Genomic DNA, 15,856 nt, shown 5'->3' with positions numbered 1-15,856 from the left:
TGCTTCTGCAAATTTTATGCACGTTTATGACTTAAGTTTTTGCCAAAGTGGGTTGCCTTGCTCCTGTGTTTATACCCTACGTTCCCGATTGTTTGGCTAGGGTGTAAAGGGAGTACCTCTGCGATTGGTACTGTCGGGTTATCCGGACATATACCTCAGACGGGTGAAGCCGAATGCTAGCGTTCTTAAGGGAATAATTGGTCGGCACGTATACAACAGACTGATTTTTGGAACAACTATGGAATCGGCTGCCTGTACTTCGGATACGAGCCTAGGCATGCATCATTTAGCATGCTAACCCAAGGAAAGGAACCCAAGAAAAGGATCCCCTAACGAAACTATTTTCCTTGGAAGATCTTTCTTACGTTAAATAGTAATATAACATAACTCCCTGAACATATTTTGTTTGTTCGAGCAATATGACCGGATTGCCTGGTTTCCAAAGATACTAAACGTTTCTTAGTTAAACATAGTATATGGAAACACTCCAACTTCTTGGTTCGGAGGTACAAGCTGAAGGTCTGGATGACAAAAAATTTATAAGTTCGGCAAGAGATAAGTTCGGTCATAAAGTACATTAATACATAGAATCGAACGCCTACTCTCTTTCGATGCCATTTAATAGGCTATCTAGCTTACAATCTTGTTCCGAATATTTCGCCGCTATCATTACTTGGTCGTATACCAAGCTTACAGGAATTTCCTTCTCGTCGGGTCCTTGAGGTCCAACTTAGACCATATGATTCGGATCAAGTCCAGTGTAGTGTGTCTTCACCATGGCCCATGCCTCTCGTGCACCTTCTCGGCACGAGGGCGTCTTCCATAGATCGAAGCGACACCGAGCACCCTTGAACAGGTCTGCCAACCCCTACATGCTTTCTGGAGGGGCATCGGATGGCCATAAGGCCTTGGCCATATTCTTCATGGCTTTCCGGGCACGCTCGTGCAGCTTTGACAGTTCTTTTAGAACATCGCTTTGAAGCCCGGACACTTCCTCCTCGTGGCGGCCGGTCAACATACCTCTATGAACCGAATTATAACATTCCGTATTATATGATTGTGTTAGATTGGATCTCGTGGTTCTGGTACTTGTGGCAGCTGGAATTGTGTTCCGTCGACTTCCCTAGGGTTTTTGGAATATTCGGTTATTTATAGAGCAAAGAGGCGATGCAGGAGACCCCCGTGGGCCCCACAACCCATCAGGGCGCGCCAGGGGCCTCTGGCGTGCCCTGGTGTCTTGTGGGCCCCATGGCCCTCCCCACAAGTGCTTCCTTGGCTCCCAAGTTGTCTTCTATTCCAGAAAAAATCTTCAAAAACTTTCGCTGCGTTTGGACTCAGTTTGATAGGGATATTTTGCGAAGTAAAAAACAAGCAAAAACAGCAACTAGCACTGGGCACTATGTCAATAGGTTAGTCCTAAAAAATGATATAAAGTTGCTATAAAATAGTTGTAAAACATCCAAGAATTATAATATAACAACATGGAAAAATCAAAAATTATATGTACGCTGGAGACGTATCATCGGTCGTCGCTTGTTTTAGACACAAAATGTTCTTCAAAATGATCAGTTTATGCTGCTATCATGAAACGTACCCTCTCCCCCGCCCACCCTATGACGGCAAAAACAGCCGGGTTCCACTATATTTAAGAAAGAACAACTTCTGCGTGGATAGGGTACATTTGCCTCAAGCGGGAATTGAGGAACAATGTCACTGGGCATATGCATTTACCCCTTGAATAACGAGCCCAAATATATATTCGTAGAAAACGATTGAGATGCTTTTTTTAAACAAGGCAAAAGATTTGCCATTTTCATTGATTAAGAAGAGGAGAGTTGCCTGTTAATCAGAGGAAAATCGATGAAAACCAAGATTACAAACTCCACATGGGGCACTCACGGATGACCTCGCCACAAACGCCAAATAGTCGACCAAAGCGTCGATGATATGACAGCTCCGATTTGCTGACGAGTTTCAGAGTAGAAAGTTGCAAGCCTTGCATCGACCTAGTCCAACGCAACATCCGAAGAGCACCGTCCACTGAAAACCGCCCTCATGGAATCATCGTTGCTGCAGTGGCCCCGCCGCCCGCAGTTTCGACTTCTCTGTCACAGCCAGCAATCAACATAGGCACACCCATTGGAACACCGAACCTTCGACATCAGAAGGGCAAGCCACGACCGACTATGCTCGCCTCCAACGTCGTCGCCACACAGATCACAACGCCACACCCACCTTGCATCACCGGCTGGCCACCTGCCAACCGTGATGCCGTGTACGTCCAGCCCAAGGGAAGCGCGCAGAAGGATCATCGGTCTTCAAAGCAACACCCCAAAGGGGGAAACGCTGCGGGGGCGACGTCATTGCCCGACCCAAATGGATCTAGGCTTTCTCCCGAAGAACTAGCTCCGGAAATGAAGCGTGTCGAAGAAACCCCACGGCAGCGCCTTCAAGATGGAAAACGATGCCCGTAGGCGCCGCCACCGCTGGCCGGCGAGAGCCGGGCAAACTTTCGCTCAGAGCAGACTTGACGGCACATCCCCATGCCACCGACGACAAAGCATCGCCGGCCCGCACTGCCACTGGCCCACACACCTCCTGTGGGATGACGGCGTCACCACCATGCAGGAGCCACCAACCTCGTCGCCAACAAGCGCTAGCGAGCTAGACCAGCCTCAAGCCATATCAGGCAACCCGCCACAAGCACACTACCGCAGAAAATACCAAAGACCAGAACGCCGAGCACCAGGAGCAAGAATGGGGGCTGCCACCCCGCCCAAACACCTCGGAGAGGACAAGCTGAGTGGGAGGGCTGCCACCCTATCCCGAACTCGCCGGAACGAGCTGTCAGGCCTGTTAGAATTGTGTCGAATATTATTGTACAAGGTAGGTTATAGTTGGACTTGGTTTTGGACTATGTGTAGATAGGGTATGGAGTCATGTCCAAGTAGGACACTTGTATCCTAGGCCTCTCATATATAGCGGAGATAGACATAGGATGTAACCTATGCCAACATAATAGCACAGGCACGCGGGGGCACCGGCGACATGTGCCGGCGCCTGGGTGGCCAGTGTGCGGTATTGTAGCGGTGTCATGGGGAGGAACGCCCGTAGTCAGTCCCCGGGGATGTATCCATATCGGTGAACCTCGTTAGCAAATCTTGGTGTCATGCCTCGTGTGATAGCTTGATCCTTGGTAGATCAACGGTAGGTCTCAGACTTATTCTAACAAGTGATATCATGAGCAAGGTTCGATTTGAGGTTGCGGTCATTGATCTAGAGGTGGTGATGCCGAAGGCTGCCAAAGAAATTAGTTTGACTAGTAGAGTGCACGTGCGTTGCCACGGGCTCTTGAAATAGTTGCAAGAGTTACATGTTAAATTTCAGGTGTACAAACAATATTGTGACACTTGTGGAATCCACGCAGTAAACATGTTAAATAATCTTATACATTTGGCCATCTCGTAGATTATAGATGACTCACACATGTCGATTATGCCAATATTGTGACAAATATGGAATCCACGCAGTAAACATGTGATGGTGACTGGACTTGTTAGTGGTTGCAACATGCCTACGATAAAGAAATATTTACTCAAAACAAATATTTCCAGGGATAATTTATTTGAAGGAAAACAAGATATTTGGGTTCATTACAAATTACCGCATATATCTTAGGTAACAAATTTCATCAACTCGGCATCTAAAACAGGACTTCTTATTAGAGTTATTCCTTTTAAAGGTAAGTAACACACCTAGAAATATATATTTTTCCTTCCTCTTGGACACACAATAAGATGTGTCATTGTATATAGAGGAAATAAACTAATATAACTACAAACAATAGCGTTCTATTTTGCACAACAATCAGTATAAATATATTATTATGAAATTGTGCTAACAGGGTCTTGGGGGTGGCTGCCGCCCATGCGTCGCCCCAATGGAATCTTGCGGGAGGCACCGCTCGCGCCTCCCTAGTGCAGCCTTGGACATGCAGCACAACCGCCCCATTGCCGCCACCACCTTGCGCCACCGCATATCTTATTAGGTTAGCAACGATCACGTCAAACATGTACCATTAGGATCCTCACGCACACCAGACGATATTGTTGATTTTATGCCTTCTTCCTCCCCAACTATCTTCTCATCTTCGCCGTCCCAATCCAAACTCACCTCCTCGTCAATGACGCATTCGGCTCGCAACCTTCCACAAAGTTAAATTAAGAACAAGTAAAATAAACAAGCATCTAGTCGATGATCTCGTCTCACAATCCAAGTGGCCAGGCCCATGTACAATGCACATCAACAACAATTCAAACGCTCGCTTGCTGACGGACAATATAGAACAATATAGAGATATTTATATATAGTTAAAAGCAGGTGTGTTGCTATTACTCTTAAATCAATATAAAGTTACTATGTATTTACTATCTTTGTCTCTCAAGCTTCTACAACAAAATTAATCAAGCAGTGAATTTTGGAAAAAAAATATGAGCACAAATTACAATCTTAATCCCGTCATACGTTTTCTGTTCTTTGAAGATGATCAACACTAATAGTGAATTTGGAACATAAGAAAAGTTGAGGAACATTAGGCACTCTCCAGATTCTTTGCCCATGGCCTACAGACAAAATAATAACAATGATTCAAATAGAGAGATCAAAGTTCAGAACTTCAGAATCCCAATGGATGGCATTTCCTCCAATTCTGATTGAATGTTTCTTAAAGGATGGTATAGTTTGGAACTATGGCCTCGATGAGAAAGCTTTCAAGGTAATCACTCATGGCCTATAGTACATGGCTTTTGTGAGTGCACTCTTTGCGGACCTTTCTTTCTGTTTGTCCGTCACACCAAGAATGATACTCCCTCCATTCCAGAAAATAAGGTGTATTGATATCCTCCAAGTCAACCATTAGAATGTTTGACCAAGATTATAGAATAAAATATCAACATCTGAAAAACCTAGTAGATAAAATATAAAACTACTTTTCATGACGGATCGAATGATATAAACTTGGTATAGTGGATATCGATATATTTTCTAAAAACTTGGTCAAACATGCACTCGTTTGACCTTTGAAAAAACAATTAGACTTTATATACAGTAACGGGGGGAGTATGATTTTTTCAGTTGTTCCAACTAACAAAAATGAGCTTCTTGAATAGATGAAGAATTTATGACAGAAAAGGAGATAAGGACAAGAGAAACTGGGCTAAGCCTTGATTAGGTAGAAGGAAACCCCAAACAGAGTTGGCACGATCTGAAAAGGCTCTAGGTTGGCGCAATCCTATTAACATACGGGACCAACTTGCGATAATTCACCTATCTGAATATATACGGCATAAAACAATAACTACATGGTTATCTTTCCAGGAAGTTCTGTACACAGCTTATAATAAAATAGCTCGGTTCATCTACACTGATTTTGCTCAGATCAATGGTGGCACATGACAGAATGGTACACATAGCCTAAGCAAGAAGATTTATAATAATCCAAAGTGGAAGGCAATACACCAACAATTAATCAACCAAGAATAGTCAAAAAATCTAGAGCGTGTGTCATACTCATACCAAATGGAGAAAGATTGAAATGAGAAAATGTTTTTCTGTGAAGGAACAAAATTAAGAAATGCATAAAGTAAGAGGCTTGGTCCTTTGTGAAAAAGAACTGGGCAGGAAGCACAAATCTAACCTTGGAATGAGGATTGATTATTCATGTCTATCATCCCAACAAAGCATTCTCTCAACGCTTTCTCTCCAATGTAGCGTGTTAGCACTCTACAGTGCCAAAAAAATCATGAATATATTAGTATGTGAATACGATAAATAATATAACTCATGTATATGCATTAGATACTTGCCACATGAAGATACTGTTTTCTATGAGTATAATGACATGCATGGAAACATGAAACTGGTACGGATACAATCATTTAGACCCCTCTCCCTCTCCCTCTCCATCGCTCGCTCCCTCCCTCTCTCTCTGGCGTGCACCATTGGTGATACATCACAAAGAGAAAAGAGAGACTAAAACACATGAGAGCTAGAGGATGTACATTTTATCTACATTTTTCATATATACAGAGAAGCAACCATGGATGCCAATGTTAATGCAGTAAGGAATCTCTTAGTATCTTAGTATGATCTAGGATATATGAAAACAAAAAACAATATTGAAATGGAAATTACCAAAATCTGGTACATGTTGCGAACAACAAATTGCATGATTGATAAACTACATCAATTATGTCACAAGCTATCAGGCACTTCCAAATCATAATGAGTTTCACATTTAGTGTACATGAAGAGTCCAAGCAGTTAAGATACGATCCAGAAAAATAAACATGTGCATTAACTTAAGTACTCTCAATCAAATTAAGCAATTGACTTCACAATTATGGGATTATAGAACCCTCCAATGATAAAGAACGTTTCGGGTTTAAAAATAAGCACGATCAGGACTAACCTGCCAAAACACATTTTAGAACCTCTCTTAGTATCTGAATATATTCATCATTCGATATCTCCTTGACAGTTTCCATATTTTCGTCTGACTCGAGGAAATTAATTAACTCAACAGTATCTTGCAGCATGTACTTTGACAGTCTTTAAAAACAGAAAAAAAATCATGAAAAGCCCATGATTAACGATATGCAAAAACAAATGATGTTGAAGCATGCTCAGGAAACTGTACCGTCAAAGCATCAGAACCTTTCTACTTTAGTGAGCTCTGAATAATATATCTAACAATGGTAATGTAATTGCTTAAAAGAATTTCTCCCTCTGTTCACTTTTATAAGGCCTTGAAGACATTTTAGACAATGTGCAAAGTAGTTTATTTTGAGTTGTCTGAAATGACTTATAAAAGTGAACGGAGGGAGTAGCTTTGTTAAAGCACCTAATATCCAACTTCAGCTTTCTTATGGAAGAACTGGCCAAGTATTTTCTAGACAGCACATATAACAGGAAGCTTTGCCTACTTTTACAGATATTGAATTAGGAAAGGGTGAAGATGATGCACAAGTAACGTCTAATATTCACACAATAAGCAGTTATGTATGCATGAGAGATTGAGGGCTTGAGCAGAGATCTGAATTGTACTGGAGCTTCCTCTTCCAGTTCCAACTATTACGAAACAAATATGTTAGACTCAGCCTGCTTGTTTCTTTGATTCTTCGGTAGAGAGAAATCAGAGAATCGGTAAACGCAAATGCTAGCCAAGGAGCAGACATTAATCCCAGAGTGTGGCGCACGTGAGGGGGGGGGGGAGGTTACTGGGGATGACCAGTCATCCATGGAGGCAATAACAGGAAGGATGGCCGTCGCCCGTGCATCGCCTAGACAGAGCTTGGGGAGGCTCTCTTCCTCTCGTCTGCATCTCTTTCCTGATGAAACCACTTGCATAGCTTCCTTTTGGAACCTTCCAAAGCACAGAGTCATACCTTTAGCATAAATATGGCCATATGTAAGAATATTTTACTCGCAAGAACATAATTAACTTTCCGATATTAACACCACCATGATACATTAGTATCAGGAATGTTTGAGGGAAAAAGAAGTGTGAAATGAATACCCCCAATTAAAAGGGTCCTCTTCCCGAATAGCTACTACTGCTGCTTGTTGCATATATGATCCTGGAGGGAATGTTGCTACTACCTCCGTTTCAGTTTACAAGTCCTACGCGTATGCCTAGGTTGCCAATTTTATCACCCTAATATAAACTAGATAACACAAAAATTATATCTTTTGAAAGTAGAAACTCTGAAGTTTATGTTGGTATATTTTTTATAATATATGATTTATATTAGGTTGGTCAAATTGACGACCTAGAGATACGTGCATGCCCTGTAAACCGAGAGAGAGGTAGTAGTTCACACTCATCTGCCAGAGTAAATGAAGTTCCGTATAGCCAAATAAGTCAATCTGAAGTAAATGAGACGAAAATGAAGAGGTGCAGTTTAAACCAAGTACTTATAAGTAGTTGTCACTCATTGCTATCCAACAAAAAAATGATAGACATCTAGCAAAAGTCAAAAGTGCCTTACCACCTTTTATAAAGAGAAAAAAATTCCTTACCGAAAGATTTCCAGTTGCTCTTAATGTCATCAACGCCAGCAAAATGAAAGCTTGGCAACAAATGCACATGAGTCAAACATTCCTACTGAGGCCTGTACCACAGGTTCCAAAATGCGATCAGCATGAGATACTGTTGAAAAAAGGCAATGCAATACATCTAGTAAATCAACTCTGAAGACCTAGTATGCAAATGCACGAAATCCTCCACGAGAGTCAATGTCCACTGTGCCATCATGGGCACTATAGTTGAAAAGCACAGGAAACAGACAGGTAAGTTCCAAAGATGAATATGCATAAACCCTGCCGGATTTTTAGTTGTGTAAATCAAGCAGCACAATTTACCTAAAATCACGAATGTGCAATTCGTAGATGGTTATGTCAGAGCAGGAATCAAGTTTTGGCTTCTCATCGGCCAATTCATCCCAGGAAGCTGGCTTCAATGTTTCATTGTTAATGTCAACCAACCAGGTCCACGCTCCATTTGCAGAAAGGCTGATCAAATAAACAACAAGCTAGTTTCTTCCTCTCCCTGAACTTTTTTCTTCTGCGGAAAGTTCCTCTCCCTGAACTACATAACTGAAATACGCACAGCCACATACCCTCTAGCATAAAGGTCACCAGCTAAACATTTCAGAATTTGTGCCTTAGTTGGATGATACACGTCAACTTCATACAAATAGTATCGGTTTTCCCACTCTCTTGGTCAAGTAACGCTCCAAACACCATTTGACTCCTTGAGCTGCACTGTCTCTAGAGCAGGGCCGGCGGACCATCTAAGAACCACACACTCACATCCTGCAAGATATATTGGGGACATTTTACATATAAGCGGGAATAGTACAGAACCGTAGGTGACACTTGAGATGGTAAAATGTGTCATCTTTAGAAGCCAAACCTGTGTTGTAGGAGCCCAAAGGTGCAGGCTCACAGAGTCCTCGCTGAAAATCGCACCGAGCGGTCCTGTGTATGCAAACATGTCATCCAGCATGTCGGGTAATTGCAGTCCAGTAACATCTACGTGTTTCCCGTCAGCTGCACACAAGTAGTATGTAAGGATCTTGCTCTGTCTCAGAACTTGTCTGAAGAATTTGACACTCATCTCTGAATCTGCATGTAAGGGTGCAAAGAATCGAGAATTACCACTGAAAGAAGCGACGACCAGTTGGCATTTCACAAGGCTGCCGACGACGACAGAGCTCGGAACTCTAAACACTCTGTAACTGTTGATGAAAGGGAACTTCTGGGTCACCTGAAACATGTTGCGAGTGGCACTCTAGGTTCAACAAACCGAACTTCAACAAACGGAAAAAAATACATCACTAAAGTGGGGAGCCAGCCGCGGCCAACAAGAACTCAAACTCCTATCCGATTTCGACTTCGTGCTCTTGGCTTTCCACACCGCAACCTCGAGCAACCATCAACATCCATCCCCGCATCCACCCCTACCTCCTGCTACCGCCTACATTGTTCTTGCTCGTTGGGGAAGGGCCACAATCTCCTCTACGATGGCCACAGACAGATCCACGGGGAGGACACAATCTTCCAGGGGTACTCAACCAAGCACGTCACCCTCCACATTCATCCTTTCCCAACCCTAACAGCGTCAAGACCCTCCATTGGTCCATGAATCAGGCTCGTAGCGTCCAGGTTCGTTGCGACGAGTCTGTAGTCGACGTCTTGACTTTGGCTATCCCCATGGCAGCACCATCGGATCTTGCTTGCTTTTACCTTCACTTTGTCTCTCCCCAAGGCAACACCACCACCCAGCCAATCACCACCACCGCTTGTCCAGATAGAATCACGAACAATCCCCATGACAGTGCTGTAGGATCACCATGGCGACCTCGATAGCAACTGCCTAGTCTAAAATCTAAGCGATCCAATCTCTATAGAAACCAGTAGAAGCAAGGCGCATGGCTCAGATATGTTCATTTTTCGACGCACGCGCCTCTCTGGAGACAGATAGGAGAAGCGGCGTGCTTGCCCTGCCACCCACCAGCTCCTGGTCTATAGCTCACCTAGCTAAATACTCTGCTTTGCCACCGGGCCAGATTTTTTTTTTGCACATTTATAATACAGTTGAGTGGGTTAAAACTATTGCAAGACAACACACACTTTTATAATATCTAAATACATATTTAGTTCGGTCCATATGTATATCTGAAGTAACTTGTCAACGTCTCCTCAAGCAAGGGACCCAAATACTGTATGTCCGAAATCACGAACAAATTGACATGTTCGCTAGAATTCCACGACGGCATGCAAAATCACAAATAAGTATTGTCTTGTTGTATAAAGAGAAATTTCTTTGGAAAAAACTGATATAGCTTGACATGTGGAACCTGGACTTACCCTCGTTGACACCACTAATATGTTAAATAGCTTCACAATAATCAAACACATACTTGTCTTCGTATTTCCAGCCTTTCCACACAAGCGACATTTTTCCCAACAAGTTCCTAAAGGAGCTCATGGTCTGTCCATTTTAGTGAAACTGAACCTCAACAAATGGGGCAAATATAAAGACACCAAGTTTCAAGTAATTCATTGCAGTTTCAGTTCTCAGTTTAGGTGCAGCTCACACAACAACCTGCAATTATATACCTATTGAAGAATTATTTTGAAGGCATGTTAATACTTAGAATAAAAAATAACCCCACATGAGGGTAACTAATTTATACCAATGAGCATGCTAGCTCTCTCATGACCATAATGCTGCCATAACCCCACTGCAGCACGCCTTGCCCGCCATGGGCTGCCGCACACCCTTCAGTCTTCTTATTCGTAGTGTAGATTTCAGTCTCTCCACACAAGCGACATTTCCCAACAAGTTCCTAAAGGAGCTCATGGTCTGTCCATTTTAGTGAAACTGAACCTCAACAAATGGGGCAAATATAAAGACACCAAGTTTCAAGTAATTCATTGCAGTTTCAGTTCACAGTTTAGGTGCAGCTCACACAACAACCTGCAATTATATACCTATTACAGAATTATTTTGAAGGCATGTTAATACTTAGAATAAAAAATAACCCCACATGAGGGTAACTAATTTATACCAATGAGCATGCTAGCTCTCTCATGACCATAATGCTGCCATAACCCCACTGCAGCACGCCTTGCCCGCCATGGGCTGCCGCACACCCTTCAGTCTTCTTATTCGTAGTGTAGATTTCATTACATGTTTGTAAACTAAATAAAGATTATTTGTATCAGCAATAAATGGATATCAATGTCTGAACTCTTAGTCTATTCTAATTCAAGAAAGGGGATATGAATCGACAACAGAAAATTTGTTTCAAGATTCAAGGCACAATCTTTCTTGCGGTGTAACCAAGTTCGCATGGTTCTTGTGATGAACTGAATCGGCGGGCTCTACTACACGTCTGCGCACGACCTACCAATCAACCGAAAGAATGAAAGAAAGAGGTGCGGAGCGGCGGCGGGGGTACCTGCGGATCGGCGCCGGGGAAGACGGACTGGAGCGCCTCGACGGGGTCGAACTGCATGTTGATGCCGAGGTCGGCAACCGAGGCCGCGGTGGCGGACGGTGAGCACCGGCCCCGCTTCGCCTGCAGCACCTCGAAGGGGTCGTCCAGGAAGGCCGCCGCCCCGCGCTTCCAGGTGCTGTCGACCTCCACCGCCATGGCCCGGCGACGGCGGTGATCCGGGGCGACGAGACGTTGGCAGCGATTCCGACGGCGAAGGTGGCGATCCGCGGCGGTGATGGCGGCGATCCGGAGGACGTTGGGCTGGTCGTGGCGGCGGCGCAGGAACCCTAGCTGCTGCGAGGGTACGAGGAGAGGATGCTTGCGCGAGGAGAGGGAGGGGAGTGGTTCGTGCGTGGGGGTGGTTTTTGAGGGTTGCGAGTTAACGGAGTTGGGAGGATGATGAAAAAAATCGAAGGTGGGAGGATGATGAAAAAAACAGCGAAATTAAACTGCGCAGACTATTGACCAAGTCGTTCATTAGGAGCAGAGATACGTGGTTTGTCAGGCGACCAGGAGCGATCTCGTTGGTAGTGGACGGAAAGCCAGGACGATCGATGGAATTTTCTGAAGCAGCAGAAGTCGGCGAGTACAAGAAGGGATCGGAAGCGGAAGGCAAATCAATTTGCACCAGGTGATCTCGGCGGCGGCGCGGAGGATTACGCAAGCAACAGGTCTGATCGGATTGGTTCCGATCGAAACCAGAGCAGGGTGCGTGACGTGGACGCCCAGGCGAGCGGTGCAGCCACCAGTGACATGAGTCTTGCCCAGGCAGGGCCACGTAACAGCGCAACATGAGTCTTGCCCAAGCGCAGCTCGGCCAGTGAGGGAGCGACGGCGGACCAGGGGAGCTTGACCCAGGAGCCAGCTCGGGCGCAATACGCGGCGAGGTCCTAATTCGGCTGGCTCGTGCGTGCATGCTGGAGTTGTGTGCAGCAGATTGACATGAGTTTTTGTTGGGATTTTTTTAAAACAATGCAGGCCATCGTATCAATTGGATGTGTCGGAGAAAACAAAGGAAAAGGACGGGAGTATAGACCCAGGCGTCATGGATGATGGAGTTCGTACATGTCTCTTTGGTAAGTGTACGCATGTTGGATATCTATAAGGCTATCTTTTGGCTCTTTGTTTTGGGCATGGATTGTGTACATGATGGCAGCAGGATTATGACGCGGAGCTGCAAATTCATAAGTGATCGGTTCACTTGGCAGGTTATGCTATATATTCAAGTATTGCACTAGAGATATACAGGAATAATCTGCTGGAGAATTAGGTATACTTGAAGGGGTAGCAGGAAGCCAAGTTGATCAAGATGAAGTGCATGCGGTCAGAGAAGGCGACGTGCGTATAAGGCTCAGAGGAGTCTCGAGTGCGTTGTGGCAAAATCATGCATACACAGGGCATTAAGCAAGGCATGGAGATGTGCAGGACGGACACGACGCAGGGTGGAGCATGATTGCAGTCGGATAATTTCGGTTGGGTCAGACTTGACAATCTGATGGATTGACATGGATGTCGGTCAAAACAGAAGATGGTGGTGATTTCAGCGACGACGGCATAGGAGTGTGATGCTGATGGTGTCCGACTTCTGGGGCGTGGAAGCACGTGGTGCATGCCTAAGGGCTTGTGCGGTTTCGACAAGACTATGGCGCTGGGTTGATTCAAGGTAGTGCCCACATAAGAGCTTGGAGTCAACGGCCCGGGCGCAGGGTAGCCCGGCCAGCTACATGGAGTCAATGTTGAAGGTGGAGTTGGAGTCTAATGGACGACTTCACTCTGTGCTGATGGAGGGTCTACGACGTAAGGATCTGGAGAATCGTAGCCTATTTCAGCAGGAAGGCGAGAGATACGTGGTTCAGACTGGGTACCAGTGGTCTGATGGAGACGTGATACTCGACATCGATCGGTGATGATCAATGGTTCTCTGCAGTGGGGGTTGAGGCAGTGTGGGCTAGCTACCCGGGAGACTCGACCAGGACAGTAGAGGCTCGACGCGGTGATAGCGTTGAGGCGTGCGGTAAGCACGGGTCACAACGACAGGCCAAGGCAATGGTAGTCAGACATGTGGTCAGACAAATTGTGCAGGGGGTACTGAAGCAGTGTTGACGAGTACCGGATTCAAGTTGGTGACTGGGTCTATCGGTGCCGGAAGATGGACAGGAGTTGACCATGGAAAATCTGGGAAAGTGGCGGAGAGTCTGGAATTATCAAAAGATGAGAGAGAGTACATGGGTGTATATTCTGTGGTGTTTAGTGCACATGGCAAAGTGCGGATGAAAAATACAGAAGAAGGCGGAGTGCTATGGCTGTGGGACGTGCCAGAGACTAACCGGAAGAAGGATGAGACAACTGCGAATTTGACTCAGGGTGACACAGAGCGAGACGGTGAAATTCCTTAAAGTTTCAGATAGACGGTCAAGAAAGAGCAAGGATGTTAAGTTCAGGTAACTCTTATATGTGGCGTCCAATATGCGAGTTGTTCATTTTCACGCAGATAGTTATCGGTGTGTGATGGCGTTGAACGGATTGTCCAAAAGTTGGGAGCACATAGTAGAGTAATGAGGAACTTAATTTTGCTCGAGTGTTGACTGTGAGGAAGACGAGAAGGAACTACAGATGCAGATGGAGTCACATGGAGTCTGGGAGTAGCAGCGATGCTCATGGCATATCTCAAGTTCAATGTACATGGAGGTCAACGCATGGATGAATCCACGGTGATGGAGAATATTCGTCAAGGTGGAGTTTGTTAGAATTGTGTAGAATATTATTGTACAAGGTAGGTTACAGTTGGACTTGATTTTGGACCGTATGTAGTCAGGGTATGGAATTGTGTCCAAGTAGGACACTTGTATCATAGGCCTCTCATATATAGCGGAGGTAGACACACGATGTAACCTATGCCAACATAATAGCACATGCACGCGGGGGCACCGGCACATGTGCCGGCGGCATGTGCCGGCGTCCGAGCGGCCAATGTGCGGTATTGTAGCCGTGTCATGGGAAGGAGCGCCCGTAGTCACGCCCCGGGGATGTAGCCATATCGGTGAACCTCGTTAACAAATCTCGGTGTCATGCCTTGTGTGATTGCTTGATCCTTTGTAGATCGACGGTAGCCTCAGACTTGTTCTAACAGGGCCAGACCCGCCAACCCATCAATCTGGCCACAGCCGCCCAGATCGGCGAGCCACCGCCACAGGACTGCCGAGGAAGCCTCTAGAAGCCGGCCTGGTGCAGATCCGCGCGGAGAAGAGCACCTTCATGGTAGAAGGGGAGCTGTCACCCCACCCTGGCCGCCGAAGAGGAGCCCCGGTCAAAGGTCAGGTCCGCAAGCCAGACGCTGCACCGCGGAGAAGAAAGAGGCGCCAACCCCTTCGAATCGCCGGAGATGAGCGCCGCTGCGCGCAGTCGCGGGAACTACCGCGTAGTGTAGCCGAGGTGGGCCGAGCATCCCCACTGAGATCTGCCACCGCCAGGCGAGAACAAGGGCCCGCCGCCACCGTCCGCCGCGCGAGTTTAGCTCGGCGGTGTCCTCCGGCGTCAGCGAGGGGAGGGAGAGCGACGAGGAGGATAGCCGGCGGCGCGGTTTGGATCTTCCGCCCGTGTCGCTAGGACAAGAGGTGTGGTGTCTTGTTTTTTTAATTGAGATAGCTATTTAATCTATGCTGATAGTACAAGATCCAAAGAAATGCAAATGGCAGCTGATTCAAGGAATAGCATCGGAGGATAGAGTTCTTGCGTGCCCACTGTGAGATCTGATCTGAAGCGACTTGCTTCTGTTTTGTTTCCAGCCACACAACGTCGTTATAAGATGGGAAATGGTGATGATGTTCGGTCAGGATGATTCTAGAATAATGACTTGTCATCTATATCTATATCTATACTACTATTAAAAGAGCAAACATAACTCCCTCTAAAGCCACACAACAAATTGCACACAGAATAACCAGGACCCTCCGATCAAATTAACTAAAACACATCCTACTATCCATATCATGCGAATAGTCTGCCACTTGGATCAACGGCTCAGATCAAATGTTCTGCCACAAACAGACGCTGTTGTCTGTCAATCGTCTACGCTCGGCATCCCTCAAGCCTCGATTCACGCGGCCCACCCTGATCTGCGGAACGCAATTAGTCCGGATCTCCCTCCCATGATCCCCGGAAACAATGGAATTATCCTAAAATAACTGCTCTCTCCCCTCACCCGCACACCTCTCCTCACGACCCCGTCGCCGTAGGTTTTCTGCCGCTGCCCCACTCGACACAGGCCATCTCTCCCATGTTTCCCTCTT

General features: G+C 45.7%; 1 protein-coding gene across 1 annotated transcript; it reads right to left on the bottom strand.

Moving 5' to 3' along the window:
* Window positions 1-8,362: 8,362 nt before the first annotated feature.
* Window positions 8,363-11,798, bottom strand: LOC119294124 (pullulanase 1, chloroplastic-like). Its single transcript, XM_037572379.1, has 4 exons — window positions 11,529-11,798; window positions 9,220-9,328; window positions 8,975-9,111; window positions 8,363-8,874 (listed from the first exon to the last, which is right to left on the bottom strand). Exons 1-4 carry the CDS (start codon window positions 11,721-11,723, stop codon window positions 8,830-8,832), a joined length of 486 nt encoding a protein of 161 aa, XP_037428276.1. The 5' UTR covers window positions 11,724-11,798; the 3' UTR covers window positions 8,363-8,829.
* Window positions 11,799-15,856: the final 4,058 nt, after the last annotated feature.

The sequence above is a fragment of the Triticum dicoccoides genome, chromosome 4B (genome assembly GCF_002162155.2).
Source record: "Triticum dicoccoides isolate Atlit2015 ecotype Zavitan chromosome 4B, WEW_v2.0, whole genome shotgun sequence".
NCBI lineage: Eukaryota > Viridiplantae > Streptophyta > Magnoliopsida > Poales > Poaceae > Triticum > Triticum dicoccoides.
The sequence above is the reverse complement of the archived record's forward strand: the minus strand, read 5'-3'. Positions and strand labels throughout refer to the sequence as shown.